Source organism: Salvelinus alpinus, chromosome 21, assembly GCF_045679555.1.
Source record: "Salvelinus alpinus chromosome 21, SLU_Salpinus.1, whole genome shotgun sequence".
NCBI lineage: Eukaryota > Metazoa > Chordata > Actinopteri > Salmoniformes > Salmonidae > Salvelinus > Salvelinus alpinus.
Window position 1 is genome coordinate 22,201,967 of NC_092106.1, and position 17,355 is coordinate 22,219,321.

At 44.4% G+C, this 17,355-nt stretch overlaps 1 protein-coding gene across 2 annotated transcripts in view; it reads left to right on the top strand.

The window, feature by feature from the left end:
* Nucleotides 1–17,355, top strand: part of LOC139548047 (membrane-associated phosphatidylinositol transfer protein 3-like) — a 146,737-nt gene that overhangs the window by 69,768 nt on the left and 59,614 nt on the right. For both annotated transcript variants that reach the window (XM_071357356.1, XM_071357355.1), the window contains exons 4-6: nucleotides 3,956–4,026; nucleotides 4,247–4,470; nucleotides 16,807–16,996. In XM_071357356.1, coding sequence (XP_071213457.1) covers nucleotides 3,956–4,026; nucleotides 4,247–4,470; nucleotides 16,807–16,996 — 485 coding nt within the window. The remainder of the gene's footprint in view (nucleotides 1–3,955; nucleotides 4,027–4,246; nucleotides 4,471–16,806; nucleotides 16,997–17,355) is intronic.

The window sequence follows — 17,355 nt, forward strand, 5'->3', positions numbered from 1 at the left end:
AACGACATGCTCTGGAAAATGTATTACGTAACCTAGTTCATTGACTGTGGCAAACTGGCAATCATGTTAAGGGATCTAACTTTGTTAGAATTGATTGTGATTCTATTGTGATGTCTGTCCGTGGTATTGGGAGCCTAGTACATAGCTAGCATTCCCTGGCTGTACCAAGCTAGGTTGAATGTAGTTAAGGTGCTTAGTGCTCTACATAAAACAGTGGGGGCATGCGATGAGTGAGTTGTCACATTGAATTCATACATTCCCTCCAGCACTAAGTGTACACGGGGCCTTCGTCGTCAAACAGGGCTCACCTTTAAGTGTTGTTCTGGGTAGGTTCTCTCAGGGTCTACCTCTCCAGTGAGGCCTCTCTAAGAGTTAGCCTCACAGTTCACAAACCCTCAGTCGAAGTGGAGCTGACATTACATAGCCCTGTTGGTGATACTTTGGGAAATATATTTTGGAGTGTGTACAACTTTTTATTGGATATCTGTATTCTGTAAACTCACTCTTTCTGTCTTTGGCCTCACAGCAACGTGGCAACGTTAGGAGTCTCTCTCTCTCTCTCGCTCTCTCTCTCTGCTGTCTCTAAGCTGATAGAAATCTGTCAGTGTGGCAGTAGTTGTAGGGAGAGAGTACTCTGCAATTGGCAGGGACAGGAGACATAGAAGGACAACAACATGCCTTCATTGAATTTATGGAGGAATGACATTCTAAGACACAGTGGTCAAGACAGAACGGCACCGAGGGATCAGGACGCAAATCAATAATTCACCCTTCCTTCACTAGCTAGCACTGACATACTGCCAATATCCTTTCTCCCTGTTACTTCTCTCTCTCCCAGTTTCTCTCTTCCTGCTGATCTCTTTCTCTACTGCTTCCTCTCTCCCCCCCTCTCCCCTCTCCCCGTCTGTCTGTCTGTCTGTCTGTCTGTCTGTCTGTCTGTCTGTCTGTCTGTCTGTCTGTCTGTCTGTCTGTCTGTCTGTCTGTCTGTCTGTCTGTCTGTCTGTCTGTCTGTCTGTCTGTCTGTCTGTCTGTCTGTCTGTGTCTCTCTCTCTCTCTCTCTCTCTCTCTCTAAAGGTCATAGATATGCAATTATCCAGAATATTCTTATTTGTTTACAGTTTGTTCACACTATTAAATATTAAACTAATATTGGTTATGGTTGTTCTACAGAACACAATTTCCATGATTCAAGTTATTATACAGCATTTTACTAAATGAAAAATTTCCACATTTAGTACTAGCAAACAAACCAAATGTCCAGTTTTTTACTGCACTATTAAATGACTCAAGAGTCTGAAACTGAAGTGAATATGACGGCTTTGAGAGTATGGTTGAGATGTGGTGGTGACAACAGACATTGCTTCTGAGTTCTGGCACCCGTAGCTCCTGACTTGGAGGAGTCTAGAGAGGGCTTTCTGGGCAAATTCATTAGTTTAGTGAGAGAGGCAGACAGTGACCATATGTGCCTCTGAGCCTTGTAATGCACATATTGATTGGCACAACACGAGAGAGGGACGGCGCTGTGAGAGAGAGTGAGGGAGAGATAAAAAGAAAGGTAAAACATATAAGAAAGAGGGAGGGAGAGTTAGACTCTCTTGGTAACCTGGATGGATCCCCTGCTGTTAGCTAGGCTGTCAAGCTGCAGGAGAGGCTTACAGAGGGCCACAGGAGACTGTTTTTCACCACTCCGCTTCCCTGTCACAAATAGGATTACGTCAATGCACTTCAACATTTAAAAAAATATGTCTTATTTATAGTAAAGTAGGCTTCTGTCTGTCTACAACCAGCTGTGCTTGTACTGTATGTAGCTTCCACTGACGCTTACACGAAAGTCTTCCCTGTCTACCATGGCTATGTTTTAGCATAGCTTTCAGGGTTGTACCTAATTGAAAATCTGTTCACCAATTTAAAAGCAAATTGAAGATCACTAGGGACTGTGAGTTGGGTTCACTCAACCCATTCTGTTACTCCATGTTACAACTACTCAATAATTGAGAGGTTTGTTTTGGTTGCAATTAATGTTACGTAAGTAGCAGAAAGACTTCTTTGTAAATATGCAGAGAACCTCTGATGACACATTCATAGTTAAATGTATGACTAATCTGGCACTGTGCTCCCTGTACTGGTACAATGTTATTCCACCTCCCACTTACAAAGAAACTTCTCAATTGATTTGCTGTAGCTAACCTTTTGACCAAAATTGTGCAGTGGGTCTCCTGAGTGTTAAATTGGATGGGGGAGGCAGGCAGGAGGCAAGAAGTGGCCGGAGACTGAGTGGCTGGCAGGCAAGCAGACAGGCAGGAATGTCAGGCAGGCAGAGTAGGACAGGCTGTGGGCTGGGAGCTGACAGGCTGTGGGCTGGGAGCTGACAGGCTGTGGGCTGGGAACGGACAGGCTGTGGGCTGGGAACTGACAGGCTGTGGGCTGGGAACTGACAGGCTGTGGGCTGGGAACTGACAGGCTGTGGGCAGAGAGCTAACAGGTTGTGGGCTGGGAACTGACAGGCTGTGGGCAGAGAGCTGACAGGCTGTGGGCTGGGAGCTGACAGGCTGTGGGCAGAGAGCTGACAGGCTGTGGGCTGGGAGCTGACAGGCTGTGGGCTGGGAGCTGACAGGCTGTGGGCTGGGAGCTGACAGGCTGTGGGCTGGGAGCTGACAGGCTGACAGGCTGTGGGCTGGGAACTGACAGGCTGTGGGCTGGGAGCTGACAGGCTGTGGGCTGGGAACTGACAGGCTGGGAGATGACAGGCTGTGGGCTGGGAGCTGACAGGCTGTGGGCTGGGAACTGACAGGCTGTGGGCTGGGAGCTGACAGGCTGTGGGCTGGGAACTGACAGGCTGGGAGATGACAGGCTGTGGGCTGGGAGCTGACTGGCTGTGGGCTGGGAGCTGACAGGCTGTGGGCTGGGAGCTGACAGGCTGTGAGCTGGGAACTGACAGGCTGTGGGCTGGGAGCTGACAGGCTGTGGGCTGGGAGCTGACAGGCTGTGGGCTGGGAACTGACAGGCTGTGGGCTGGGAGCTGACAGGCTGGGAGCTGACAGGCTGTGGGCTGGGAACTGACAGGCTGTGGGCTGGGAACTGACAGGCTGTGAGTGTGTGAAAGCCTCCCGTGGCAGATGCTACCAGCCGGAGGAGAACAGATAAACAAGCAGTGAGTAAATCACAGAGCTGAGAGAGAGAGAGAGAGAGAGAGGGAGGGAGAGGGAGAGAGAGGGAGAGAGAGAGAGAGAGAGAGAGAGAGGAGCTCAGGAATAAGATGACAGAGCATGCAGAGGCTTCAGGGAGGATAATGAGTTTGGCCAGGAGCCAATGGCTTGCCACACTTCACACAGCAACACAGAAAGACACCATACAGGTGGTTGGGAAAATAACCATAACTCTCCTTCGTCCTTCCTCCATCTTCCTCATCCCAAGGTGTATTTGCATTGTTTCGACTGTTTCTGACAAGCCAAGATCCAAAATATGACAGTGCCAGGCAGTTACGGTGATCGTGACAGAACCATATGCCTGGATATGGCAGGATTCTGTGTGATGAGTCAGTATTGACTTTTCTGGAGTATGTGCTTAGGAGAGTTGAGCTTAAAGGCGTGCAGTATTTGGGGCCCATCTCCCAGTTATGGAAGGAATAAAGAGAAAAGTTAAGGCTTTAGTAATACTGAAATTGGTTAGCTCCTGAGATCAATAATCATTCCGTTATCAGTGCATCTGTGTGAAGTGGCTTATGTAATGACTTTTCTCTCTCTCGCCATCGTCTCTCACTCCTTTCTCTCTCTCTTCCTCTGTCTTTCCTTTCTTTATTGCTCTCACTCTCTTCCTCTCTCATTCTCTCCTTTCTGTATCTTTATCTCTCTCTTCCTCACTCTTTCTTTATCTATATTTCTCTCTTTCCCTCTCTATTTTCCTCTCTTGCTCTCTCTCTATCTCTCTCTCCATCTCTCCTATCTTAAATCTGTAGAGAGCCTTTATCGCCTGGGGCGTCCTCGCTGTGTCCCTCAGAGCAGCATTGATGGATTAGAGGACATGGAGGTAGGAGAATCACAATATAAACTCTGATATATAAATAACTAGCATAACTACTCTGGCTGCTCATGAGGTGTCTCTGTTATCTATAGTATATATGAATGCAGGTCCAGGACTCTTGGCTTATACCACTAATCCACTTCTCTCTCTCCTCTCCTCTCACATCCTCCTCTTTTCTACCTCCCTACCCCTCATTGGTTACTTCTTCCTCTCCTCCACTCTACAGAAGACCCAGTGTAAGACCCACGTGTTGCTGCTGGTGATGCATGGTGGGAACATCCTGGATACGGCAGGGGGAGACCCTGGCACCAAGGCTGGCGATGCCACCACGCTGTCCTCTGTGCTGGAGAAGGTGGCTCGAGCACACTTCCAGGCCGCTGCAGAACATGTGATGATCAAGCTAGTGGCCTGCCCAGCTGTGTGTGCCGAGGCCTTCTCCCTTGTCTCTAAGTGAGTCAATCACACGACACGTCAAGGGGGGTAAAAATCTTGAAATTCGTAACATTTCTTAAATTTTCAAATTTTGATTTTTGCTTTCTGTTTGGCATTGAAGAGCAGTTTGTATTGGCCTTTCACCCCTTTCAGATTGCCTCAGCGTTGCTGAGATGTATAGCTGAAGCACAGTGGGGAATCATGATGGTTATAAAGCAATAGTAGCTTGTGATATGTGGGCTCTATTTGATAGCATTTCTATTGAGGTGAATTCACCACCCAGCGATTTAGTCTGACAGTCAGAATGACAGTGCACCGTTTAGGCATGTTTGTCATTTTTAAGGAGGCATGGCAGAATACCCAAGTGACCATTTCCAATTCACAGATCTCGGTCTCGGGAGTCAAATGAATCAACAGCGACGTCGGGCCAGAGATACCAGGCTGCCAATTCTGTTGAAGGTTAAATTGGAAAATATATCGAGCAGGCAGCCTTTAAACAGACGTTGCGATGTTAATTAGCATGCCATTGACATTTCCCAGCCTTTCGAGGCATGTGGAATACTAAACTCATAACCTGCTCACTGTTTTAATTGATCTACCCCTGAAGCGCCCTGAAGAACCCTGAAGCCCCCTGAAGACCCCTGAAGAACCCTGAAGCCCCCTGAAGAACCCTGAAGACCCTAGCTCTATTCAGGGGACAGAGAATGAAAGATGAAACAGAATGCCAGAGTGACTGGTTTGAATTGCATTAGTGTTCTGGTGCTATTTACAGGCCGTTGTGGAAAGGAAAATTATTTTTGATGACTCACTATGATCTGTTTACCTAATTAACGGCTGTTGTTTATTATTGGGCTCCTGTGCCTTTATCTGGTTGTGGAATAGAGGGAACTGAATTGAAGATGAGACATATATGGAAGCTGTTACCTCCAGAATAAGCTGCTGCCCGCTTGTCAATGTTGTCCCGTTCAATAAATCAGCTACAGTTACAGTAGTTACTGTGGCTGCCTGCCTTGAAAGCAGATGATGATGGCTGCCTGCAAGTCTTCAATCACACATGAGCTTAAAGAAGCTTTCACTCTCTTTGAATCCTCTTCTTTAAATCACATCCGTTAAGTAATGAAGACCTTGGCGAGGTGAAGACCAAAGGAATCTGCAGGCTATCTTGAGTTTTTGCCCCATTTTGAGGAGGAGCCCGAAGCAGCATCTCTCTGTTCTGTTCGGGTGATTGTAGGCAGTACTGTATGTGTCAGGCTGCTGGCTGTGCAGTGACTAATCTTTTCATGTCGCATTTAAAGCTGCCAGTCTTTCCTGGGGGAATCTATTCAGACAAATGCACACATTTTTCAGCTCCCTGCTGCATATATTGTCTTTGGTAGAATGTCACTTTGTTTTGCACAGCTCTTTTCCATTGATATGCCTGTGAGAATGTTTGTGTCTATATTTCCACTAATTGGTATGTGTTGACTGGGAGCTGGCAGACTGGGTTCTGAGAATGAGTCCCAAATGGCACCTTATTCCCCACATAGTGCACAACTTTAGATCAGTAGAGAATAGGGTGCCGTTCGGGACGCACCCTGAGACTTCCATCCGTCTGTCTGTCTGGTGCAGTGATTGCCGTTGGTGAGAGACAATGACTGGAGGCGAGAGCTTAAATAGATGTGAGGGCTGTGGTGTTTCCTCAGCAGCTGGCTTGACATCTTCCTGCCTGCCTCCCTGCATGGCACAGCAATGGCCAGGGATGAAATATTGAAAGGAACAACATCCTATGGGTCTCTACTGGGTGGGTGTGTGTAAATTATTGCCACATTTCTCAATTGCTGCTCCATTTACACTCTTTGAAAGAAAGATGCTATCTAGAACCTAAAAATAACCCTTTTTGGTTCTAGGTATAACTAATTTGGGTTTCGTGTAGAACCTTTCTACAGGGTTCTACATGGAACCCAAAAGGGTTCTTTTACCTGGAACCCAAAAGGGAATGCCAGAGTGACTGGTTTGGACCCAAAAAGAGTTCTCCTATAGGGACAGCCGAAGAACCCTTTTGGAACACAGAAAGTTAGACTGACTCCTCGCCGTCTCACATTCAATTAACAAGTGACAACAAATAAAGTGCCTCAATTGATTTATTTTCCTGCGACAAGACGCATTTCCTCTGTGACAGTTGAAGATATACAAAACAGTGTCTACAGCTAAACTAATAAACAACTCAATCTCATGTGATGTCCTAAAATGGCTTTCCTGATGGTGTTGGTCTTGTATTACTTTAGCTGAGGACAGGGACAGACAGGGAGTTTGACCTGACAGTGACCTGAGGACAAGGAGACCACTCATGTTCTGTTCATTCACAGCACACACAGCCAGGGAGCAGCAGCTCTCAGTCTACTCCGCACATCTCTGCCTAATTAAGCTCACCGTGTGGTTTGCCTCTGCATCTCCCCCTGCCTCTCCCCCTGCATCTCCCCTGCCCCTCCCTCTGCCCCTCCCTTTGCCCCTCCCTCGGCCTCTCCTTCTGTCTATGTCTCTGCTTCTCCCTCGTTAGCTTTGTAAACTGTGCCCCGTAATTTTTTTATATTTAAATTGTTTTTATTTAACTTTTATTTAACTAGGCAAGTCAGTTAAGAACAAAATCGTATTTACAATGACGGCCTACCCCGGCCAAACCCTAACCCGGACTACGCTGGGACAATTGTGCACCGCCCTATAGGACTCCCAATTGTGATACAGCCTGGAATCTAACCCTCTCTGAAGTTAGAGCATATTTCAGTCTTGCCCGCTCTGTGACATCAGATGAAGTGAGAGAGAATATGAGATAGTGCAACCTTCTTGGCTTTGAGGAGGGATGCTGGCTTGCTGATGCTGGCTTAGGGCTGATTGAACAAATAAACCCCTATCTCCTCTCTCTTGCCACGTCACTCCTAATGGATAGATCCTGTTAATGGCAGCTAGCTAGGCATCTCTTGTAACGGCTGTCTTCCTCTTCTTCCTCTGAAGAGGTGTAGCAAGGATCGGACCAATACGCAGCGTGGTAGGTGTCCATGTTTTTATAGGGAAAACTGAACATGAACACAAATACAAAAACAATAAACGAGAACAAACCGAAACAGTCCCGTGTGGCACAAACACTGACACAGGAAACAATCACCCACAAAATACCCAAAGAACATGGCTGCCTAAATATGGTTCCCAATCAGAGACAACGATAAACACCTGCCTCTAATTGAGAACCAATCTAGGCAACCATAGACTTACATAAACACCTAGAATGAACACAACCCCATAAATCTACAAAAAAAAACCTAGACAGTACAAACACCCTAGACGAGACAAAAACACACAAACCACCCTCGTCACACCCTGACCTAACCAAAATATTTAAAGAAAACAAAGAATACTCAGGTCAGGGCGTGACATCTCTTCATCAGCACATTACTATGTAAATCTGTAGAATCAGACACTACAGAAATGGATGGGAGAAAGGATGATAGACATTGTGTCCCAAATGTAGTGCACTGCTTGGGCCCATAGGGCTCTGGTCAAAAGTAGTGCAGTATATAAGAAATACGGTGCCATTTGGGACGGAACCCAAATCTGATTCAAACAGTTTTTTGTTTTAATCGGCAGTCTTCAATGTAAATGGCCTTGATACAATTTTCTTAGTTGTATTATTGAAGAGGTTCATTCATGTACTGTAGGAATAGGCTGACAGGCTTGCTGTATGTTGAACACAACTGTAAGCCTACTTTTGTTAGAAGTGTTACACAGAGGCAGAGAGCGAGTAGCCAAGGAGCCCTTGTCTTCTTACAAATAGGCTCTCTGGAGGTCTGTTCTGCCTTGATGGTATACCACAGTATATCCTCAGCTTCTCCCCCGGCTAGCATGAACACTCTCCTAATGAGAATGTATGTGTGTGTGGGTGCGTGTACGTGCGTGTGTGTGTGACTGTGTGTGTGTTGTGTGTGTGTGTGAGAAAGTCTCATCTCACACACCAGAGATACTTTCTCATAGTGACTTGAAACCCATTGTCAAGACTTGAAACCCACTGTGCTCCTATAGGCTCTGCGGTGTTGATGTGGCAGACTGAGAAAGATAGTTCTATGTCAACCTCATTAGCTTTTTTGCCTCATTTGAGCATCTTTAAGGCTGAACATGTTGTCTTAATTGAGAATCTGGAGAGAATCTGGAGAATCCAACCTGATTCCTATTGCAATTAAGATCTTAAGGAGCCCCTGGTTGAGTAATCATTTTACACCTGGAAGAACATGTTGCTGTCTCTCTACTTCTAATTCGTTGTATTGATTCTCTACAAAACAAACACCACCTTCTGCGTTCTTCCAAGAAATTAGATTGGTAGAGCTGTATATTCTACATCCAATTACAGTGAAACTCAGTAACAAAGCATTACCTGGACTCTATATCAGGTGAAGAATAAATATCCCACAGCATTACCAACAACATAAGTAGATGACTAATTATCCATCTCTAGAAATAAATAAAGAACATGCTGATGAGAGAAGCTGGGTGGGTGGCTTTGTGTTGTCTTGTTGTGTCTACATGGTCTTTGACCTTGGTCTTGGCCATGTAACTGCCTGTCCAGGTGTGTTAAGGTAATGTGTGTGTCCTGGCCAGCAGCAGGGGGCTCTACAGGGCTCTGTTAACACGACAGGAACAGCATGACACAGTACAGCTATAACAGTACATTACACAGGCCCTTGAGAGTGACTACCGATGGATAACCTACATACCAGTGGAGGTCAGTGCCGTTTATGATGAGGGAGGACCTTTTTTTATTTTTTTCATGAGCATGGCCTTATTTCTATTACAGCATATTGGATGACTGTCATTCATATTTCATTCACCCAGTTCAATGTAACATCGATAGGTTTAGGCTACTACATTATTCTCAAATTGTCCCTATACCCATCATGAGGTTGCGACACATTCAATACCGCCTTGCACACTCTTGCATGCACCTAGCTGATATAGGGTGTAATCATTAGTCCAACAGTTGCAAACAAGAGTTTCTATTGGACAAATTCAGGTATGGTTATCTTATGTTATGTTTCGTTCCACTTGCTTCCGTTTAAGAAATGTTTTTCAGCAGAATCGGCAGAATAAATACACCCCATGTCACGCGTTAACACTGTTCACATTCAAAGCAGCCATGTTGTATTCCTTCTCGCATCTATGCACTCTCCTCCTCTCACCTTTTCCCTTTGTTTGTGGACTTCAATACACAATACATCAGCTGTATGTGACCAGGCAAAAAAACATTTCCAAGCCAAACCATGTGTCACACCCTGACCGTAGAGATCCTTTTATTCTCTATGTTTGTTTGGTCAGGGTGTGACTCGGGTGGGAAAGTCTATGCTTTCTGGTTCTTTGTTTTTGGCCGGGTATGATTCTCAATCAGGGACAGCTGTCTATCGTTGTCTCTGATTGGGAATCATACTTAGGCAGCCTTTTTTCCTTTTCTCATTTGTGGGTTGTTGTCTTCGTTTAATGCATGTATAGCCTTACGGAGCTTCACGTTCGTTTTTGTTGTTTATTGTTTTGTTGGCGACATTTAAAAAATAAAGAAAAATGTACGCTTACCATGCTGCACCTTGGTCCGGTCATTTTCAAGACGACGCTCGTGACACCATGTCATAACTGCTACACACAGCCTACGTCGTTGTCACCATAACTAAAGTAACGTCATAGTCAACAAATCTACCCAGTGGAGCAGCGGTCTAAGGCACTGCATCTCAGTGCAAGAAGCGTCACTACAGTTCCAGGTTCGAATCCAGACTGTATCATATCCGGCCATGATTGGGAGTCCCATAGGGCGGCGCACAATTGACCCGGCGTTGCCTAGGTTTGGCCGGGGTAGGCCATCATTGTAAATAAAATTTGTTCTTAACTGACTTGCCTGGTTAAATATATATATATTTTAAAAGCTAATAGAATTACTAGTAACCCGTTAGTAACCCGCTACAATCATGCAGTAACTTAACAGTGTATAGTCAGTTAGCAGTTTAGCATTTACATCGGTGAGCCCCAGTGGAAATACATTTGTAAAACCAAAAGCTTACTTTGACTTGGAAGAGTTTCAGTGTTGTGTTGGATAGTCATAGCTAGCTAACATAGCATCCCTCTGTTTGAGCAGGATGTTTGAGTAGGCTAAACTAGCTAGCTGAATTTGCTAGCTAAGTAAGTGATACTGAAGTGAAAAAAATTGACAAAATCGCTCTCCAGCTCTCTCTTGCTTCTCCTTCATTTTGGAAAACATTGATTTGTTCAAAACTGTTCAACTATTGTCTTTCTCTCTCTTTGAATCAACTACTCACACACATTTTATGCACTGCAGTGCTGGCTAGCTGTATCTTATGGGCCATTCCAACAAATCTGTGCCTTTTCTGTCCCAAGGACATTACATGCATAAACATGCATGAAAAGTATCTGTATAATACATTATATTATCAAGCAAAGTGTCCTGCTCTTTGTCCTAATTGCAATTTGAAGATACATCATGTAAAACCTAATAAAAACTACCTAGAACACTGAAAAAATTTGATTTGAGCCCGTCCCCACTCTCTAACACTACACTTCATCATGAAATATAATGATTAGAACCCTTCAGAAATCGTATTTTTTTGTATTATTGTGTGACTATTTCCAATTTAGACATAAAATACATTTTCTCATCGGAAATTCATAATATGTTAGTTAAAATACACATTTTAGTCATGCCCCCAGGTTTTCACTCAGTCCTGTTACCCTGACACATTCCCCCCTCTAAAAATGTGGGACATTCGACAAGTCACATGATCAAGCGGAAGTAGCATCATTTGAGTCTCCAGAAGGCCATGGGAAGACCATAAGTAAGTTTTCTCACTCTTTTTTCTGTATTTTGTATCATTTTGTAAGTATGATTGAGAATGTTTGTTTTTTAAAGATAGTTTTGGTAAAGAACTTGAAGGTGCTAAGTGTTCTCGTGCTATTAGCATTGATGCCATGTGGCTACATTTCATGTACTTGCAAATGCTATACTAAAAACTCAGTCCTGTTACTTTCAGTCCTGTTACTCATATGAAGGGTAACAGGACTGAATAAGAGTAACAGGAGTGAGAAGTTTGAATGAAATAGACATTTTAAATGTGTATCTGGTATATACATTGATTCATTATAATACTATTCTCTTGATTTTAAGTTTCACAGTTAGAATTACTGAAGGTGTTTTCAGTTTTACAATGTGAACACATTACTTACAGGGAGCCAATCGATTAAGTGCTTAACTATTGTAATTGTGATGTACTTGTGTGTTTTAGGCAAAAAGATGAAGGGCTTAAAAGGAGGTGAAAGACATCAGAGAAGCTCCAGAAACAAACTGAAAAGCTACAAAAGCAGCTACAGACACAAACCCGAAAAAAAGAAGGGGTATAAGGAAAAAATTCTGCGTATGAAACAGAATAATCCATCTCCACATACAAAAATTGACAAACAAATGAGACAGCTACAATACAAAATAGCCTCTCTTCCATGAGGCCTTAGTGGAGGACATCCGACAGAGGTACAGCAACTCACGGGGAGAAAGGGAAAGGCAACTAATCTCAAAGATAGTGACAGGAAAACATAAAAATATAGGTTGCAATGTCTTTCCCAAGGTTCATTTGGGTTTTCAAAGAAAAGGTGGCTGATGAATGCGAAGAATGCAGAACTAAACTTAAACTTCCAAAGGAAGAGAAACAATAGGGTGGTAGATGGCTTCATAAACAAAGTCAGAGATTTTTACACCAGAGATGATGACAGTCGAATTACGACTGGGAAGAGGCAGACCCTCACCCAGAAGAAAATCTAAAATCAGAAGAGGTTCCTTTTGAACACGATGAAAAATCTACATGTGAAGTTTTTGGCAGAACATGATGGGTCGATCTCATACTCCCTCTTCTGCTCACTGCACCCCTTTTGGGTTGTTCACCCAAGTGACCGGGAGACTTGCATGTGCAAGCTGCACGAAAATCTCAGTTTTATCGTACAGAAACTGCACCACCTGAAGATCATCAACACTTTCAATCCTGATGAACTTCTAAAATCCATCACATGCAACACGGTGCATGAAGTGCATGTGCGGTGTGCAAGGACCTCTCTTGCCCCGTCTCTGGCCAATATATACAATGATAAGAATGAAGTTACTTATGTCCAGTGGGCAATTGTAGATAAGGAGCACAAGAATGACCCCAATGGCAGAACATCCACCATCAAAAAAGAGTTCCAGACCACCCAAGAGCAACTGCTGGAACAGCTGAACCTGATGCTGCGCAAGTTTAAGAGGCACACTTACAATATCAAGATTCCGTTTACCCACTACAGGGCACTGAAACAAGGCTTGAAAGCACATGAATGCTTAATTCATGTTGACTTTTCCGAAAATTACCTCTATAAGTACGGCACAGAAATACAGGTGGTCCACTTCAGAGCATCACACCAGCAGGCAACATTGCACACAGGTGTGCTTTATGTGCATACAATCCCCCAACCGGTGTCCTTCTGCACAGTGTGCCCCTCTAGACAGAAGGGCCCACCAGCAATCTGGCAGCACTTGTCACCAGTGCTTGATTATGTGTAGAGTGCACATCCAGAGGTCTCCACTATCCATTTTTACAGTGATGGCCCTTGAACTCAGCACAAGTAGCGAGGGAATTTTCCTGTTTTGGTACTAAGCTGTTCAGAAGAGGATTCACTGCTGGATCGTGGAATTTCTTTGAGGCAAGCCACGGCAAGGGTGCCCCGGATGGAGTGGTAGGGCCCTGAAGAGGATGGCTGACATTCTTGTCAGCAAGGTGACAGATATCCCTGATGCGTCAGAGCTGTTTTCTGTGTTGAGCAAGACAGGTCCAGCAATCAAGTTGTTTTTGTGGAAGAGGAAGCAGTCGACAGAGCAGTGTCAGAGATGCCCAAGGATGTGCCACTAGTTCCATCTACGATGAAGATGCATCAGGCAGTAACACTTTTTAAGTGACCTACAGCCATGGAGAGCTGACCTACAGGGATGTCAGCTGCTTGTGCACAGCAAGACAACATCTGAACTGTGAGTGCTTTAATGCAAATCATTTCACATTTAATTGACAGAAGGCTCCACATTTAATTGACAGAAGGCTCCCACGACCACAGAAAATCAGTGGCAAAGTCCTGAGGTTGTTGGCAAATGGTGTGTGCTGAAGAACGACGGTCAACGGTACCCTGGCATCATCACAGACAAACACACACGGTTCGTTGTATGAAAAGGATTGGGGCCAACAGGTTTTGCTGGCCAGCCCGCGAAGACATCCTTTGGTACCCGTTTCAAGACATCCTGTGTACCATCCCACCAGCGAGGCAAGTCACAGCTCGTTACATGGAAACTGACAACGAAGTCTTGGCCAAACTAGATTGTTTCTTAAAAAAGGCTAGTTTTTGTTCATTAATTTATTGCAATTCAATATGAAATAAAATTGTATGTCGTGTTTACAAGTGAATGTTGTGTTTTATATGCAGAAAATAGTATTTTCAAGTTAATATTAGGTACTGGCAGTCAATGTAGAGATCTGAGGATCTGCTTAATATGCTCAGCTTTTTGTATTTGTTGTCTTTCTTGCCTTTTGTAGAGGAAGATGGAGAACCCATACTGTGCAGAGGCAGGAGCCAGACACACATGCTGCAGGGGAGGAGCAATACTCACACCTTCTCTCTCTCTCCACCGCCCATCCCCCACACACACACACACACACACACACACACACACACACACACACACACACACACACACACACACACACACACACACACACACACACACACACACACACACACACACACACACACACACACACACACACACACACACACACGCTCACATACACGCACACACAATTGTTACTGCTTTTATGTTGCTATTTAGACTAAGATATTTTTTGCCAAATTTAATGACCTCTGTATTATCTTTGTTTAATTGAAGGAAGTTCTGTGACATCCAGTTATTCTCACACACACAGACACTCATTCCTGTGACCAGGTGCTCATTCCTGTGACCCAGTGCTCATTCCTGTTACTTCATTGTTTTTTATTTAAACAAATAAAGATAAACCACTTATTTTTCAAATATGTTTGGTCTATCCTTTAAACAATTGTTTGATAAATCACATTATAGATTTTTTATAAAATTGAGGTTGGGGTCTCCCTTAAAAATAAAAAATGGCTTTGTGTAAAAAAAAAAATATGTTGTGACTTTTTAGCTACAGATATATATATATTTTTAACATGTAACCAATTATTTATTTAAAATACCCACTTTATTGAGGGGAAAACAAAGCAACTAGTGGGCATGACTTTTAATTGATATTTAAACAGAGTTTTGGTAACAGGACTGAGAAAAATGCAACCATCTTCCATTTAGAAGCCTTGTAAAAAAAAAAAAATAATCATACATTTGTCTAAGATTGATCATTACACATTTTGAATAGTTAAACATGTGTGTTATTAGATACAGTGCTGAAAAAAGATAAAGAATGAAGTTTCAACATTCAAATGGCACCGATTTGGCGGAATGGCCCTTATGCTTTCAGTACTAGATTCATTCTCTGATCCTTTGATTGGATTGTCACGACTTCCGCCGAAGTCGGTCCCTCTCCTTGTTCGGGCGACGACGTTGTTTTGTTTGTGAGTGATTGTTCTTTGTACATCGGTCCGTTTTCGTGGGCTCGCTATGTTGCTTTGTATTTTTTAAATTTTGAGTAAAGTACGTTGATTACTCATATCTGCTGTCCTGCGCCCGACTCTCTACACCAGCTACACGCAGGACCTTTACATGGGTAGACATGTCAGTTCATGCTGCAAGAGTTCTGATAGGTTGGAGGACATCCTCCAGAAGTTGTCATAATTACTGTGAAAGTCTATGGAAGGGGGTGAAAACCATGAGCCTCCTAGGTTTTGTATTGAAGTCAATGTACCAGAGGAAGACATAAGCTAGCACCATGGTGTTACCCTACAGAGTGCTGCTGAGGCTACTGTAGACCTTCATTGCAAAACAGTGTGTTTTAATAAATTATTTGGTGACATGAATACATTTAGTATAGTTTTATCTTAAAAGGGTAACTTTAAAAATAAAATGTTTTATAATTTCAATTTTTATGAAATTCACCAAGGAGGATGGTCCTCCCCTTCCTCCTCTGAGGAGCCTCCACTGATATATACTGCAGTAATGCAGTTACAGTGTAAGTACTTACAGTACTCAGCTTTAAAAGCAGACAGTCGGCCATTCTGGGGTCAGATACATTCTAGTCAAATGGCAGTTTTTACCTAGCACATTGCCTACCTATACCTGTGAAATAACTGAACAGAAAACTGTTCCTATCACCTGCATATTGTAGGTGTCTTATTATAGTGGTGTCACAGTTTCTTACTCCATGTTCCCCACCACAGACACAGGGGATCTGTTCACAGAGAGAGAGAGAGGGTGGGGAACATGGCGCATGACATCACAGCTTCAGCTTGCCATTTACCTGGGAAGCTCCTTTTCTCTCCTGGCTAGTCTCATCAATGGATACTGCTGGGTAGGGACCTCCTCTACAAATGGAGTCTTCACACCACGCAGACCCCATCCTATCCATGACTGCACCCATATTTCAGCCTTGGCACAGATTTGGCCAGTTCCTGTAATCTGAGCTGCTGATGGATGGTGATAGGTACAGCTGTTCAAGGAGTGCTGGCAAGGGCAAGGCTATTGTTCACTGTTTCCCCACACTGTTGGATAATGGATCTTGGACACTGTGGCGTGCGCACTGTCACTCTGATTCACACACACATGCACACACATCAGATACACAGAGCATAGGGTGCTATCAGACATCAGAGGAGGCGAGGTTGTGCCAGCAGGGGAGAGTCTGCCAGCCTGCACCTGTAAAGAGAGTGGAAGAGAGAGTGAGTGGAAGAGAGAGAGTGAGAGAGATAGTGTGGGGGGGGGGGGGGGGGTGAATAGCCACAGGCTCATTCATCATATTTATACATTCCATGGTAACAAATCATTTTGTTGGCTCTTTTTCCCAAAATAACCTTGGATTATCAGAAACAGCCAATTACAAGACTTTTTCCAAATTCCATTTCCCATGACATGTTTGTGCAGTGGAAATGCTTGATGAATGAATGCCTGTTAATACTGTAAATGTCAGAGGGCTCTCCATTCACCATATAGGTACATTCCATTTTCCATGTAAGACCCAAAACTATGGCAACTCAAGTCATTTTTCAGGGATAAATAACATTTTGAATTGAATTGATTGTTATTCAAGGCTCACAAATGACTCACTTCCTGTTGTGTGTTTCCCTCCTTCCTATCCCCTCCAGTCTGAACCCGTACAGCTATGACGAGAGCTGTGTATCCAGCAGCGTTGACCACCTGCCCCTGGCTGCCCTCCCGCTCCTTGCCATCGCAGCGCCAAACTACCAGGACGCCGTGGCAACTCTCATCACCCGCACCAACCAGGTCTACCACAGCTTCCTCGAGTCCCAGGACGGACAGGGCTTCACTGGCCAGGTGGGTCCGTCCTCTAGTGTCCCACCTAGACAGGGCCTCACTGGCCAGGTGGGTCTATCCTATAGTGTCCCCCCCCCAGACAGGGCTTCACTGGCCAGGTGTGTCTGTCCCTCTAAAGTGTCCCCCAATATAGGTCTTCACTGGCCAGGTGGGTCCACCCCTCTAAAGTGTCCCCCAATATAGGGCTTCACTGGCCAGGTGGGTCCGTCCTCCTAAAGTGTCCCCCCATAAAGGTCTTCACTGGCGAGGTGGGTCCATCCTCTAAAGTGTCCCCCCGGCTCCCACAGGGTCACACTGACTCACTAGAGATGAGTCATACTGTAAGGAACAAGGGAGGAGAAGAGGAGAGAGAGAAAGGA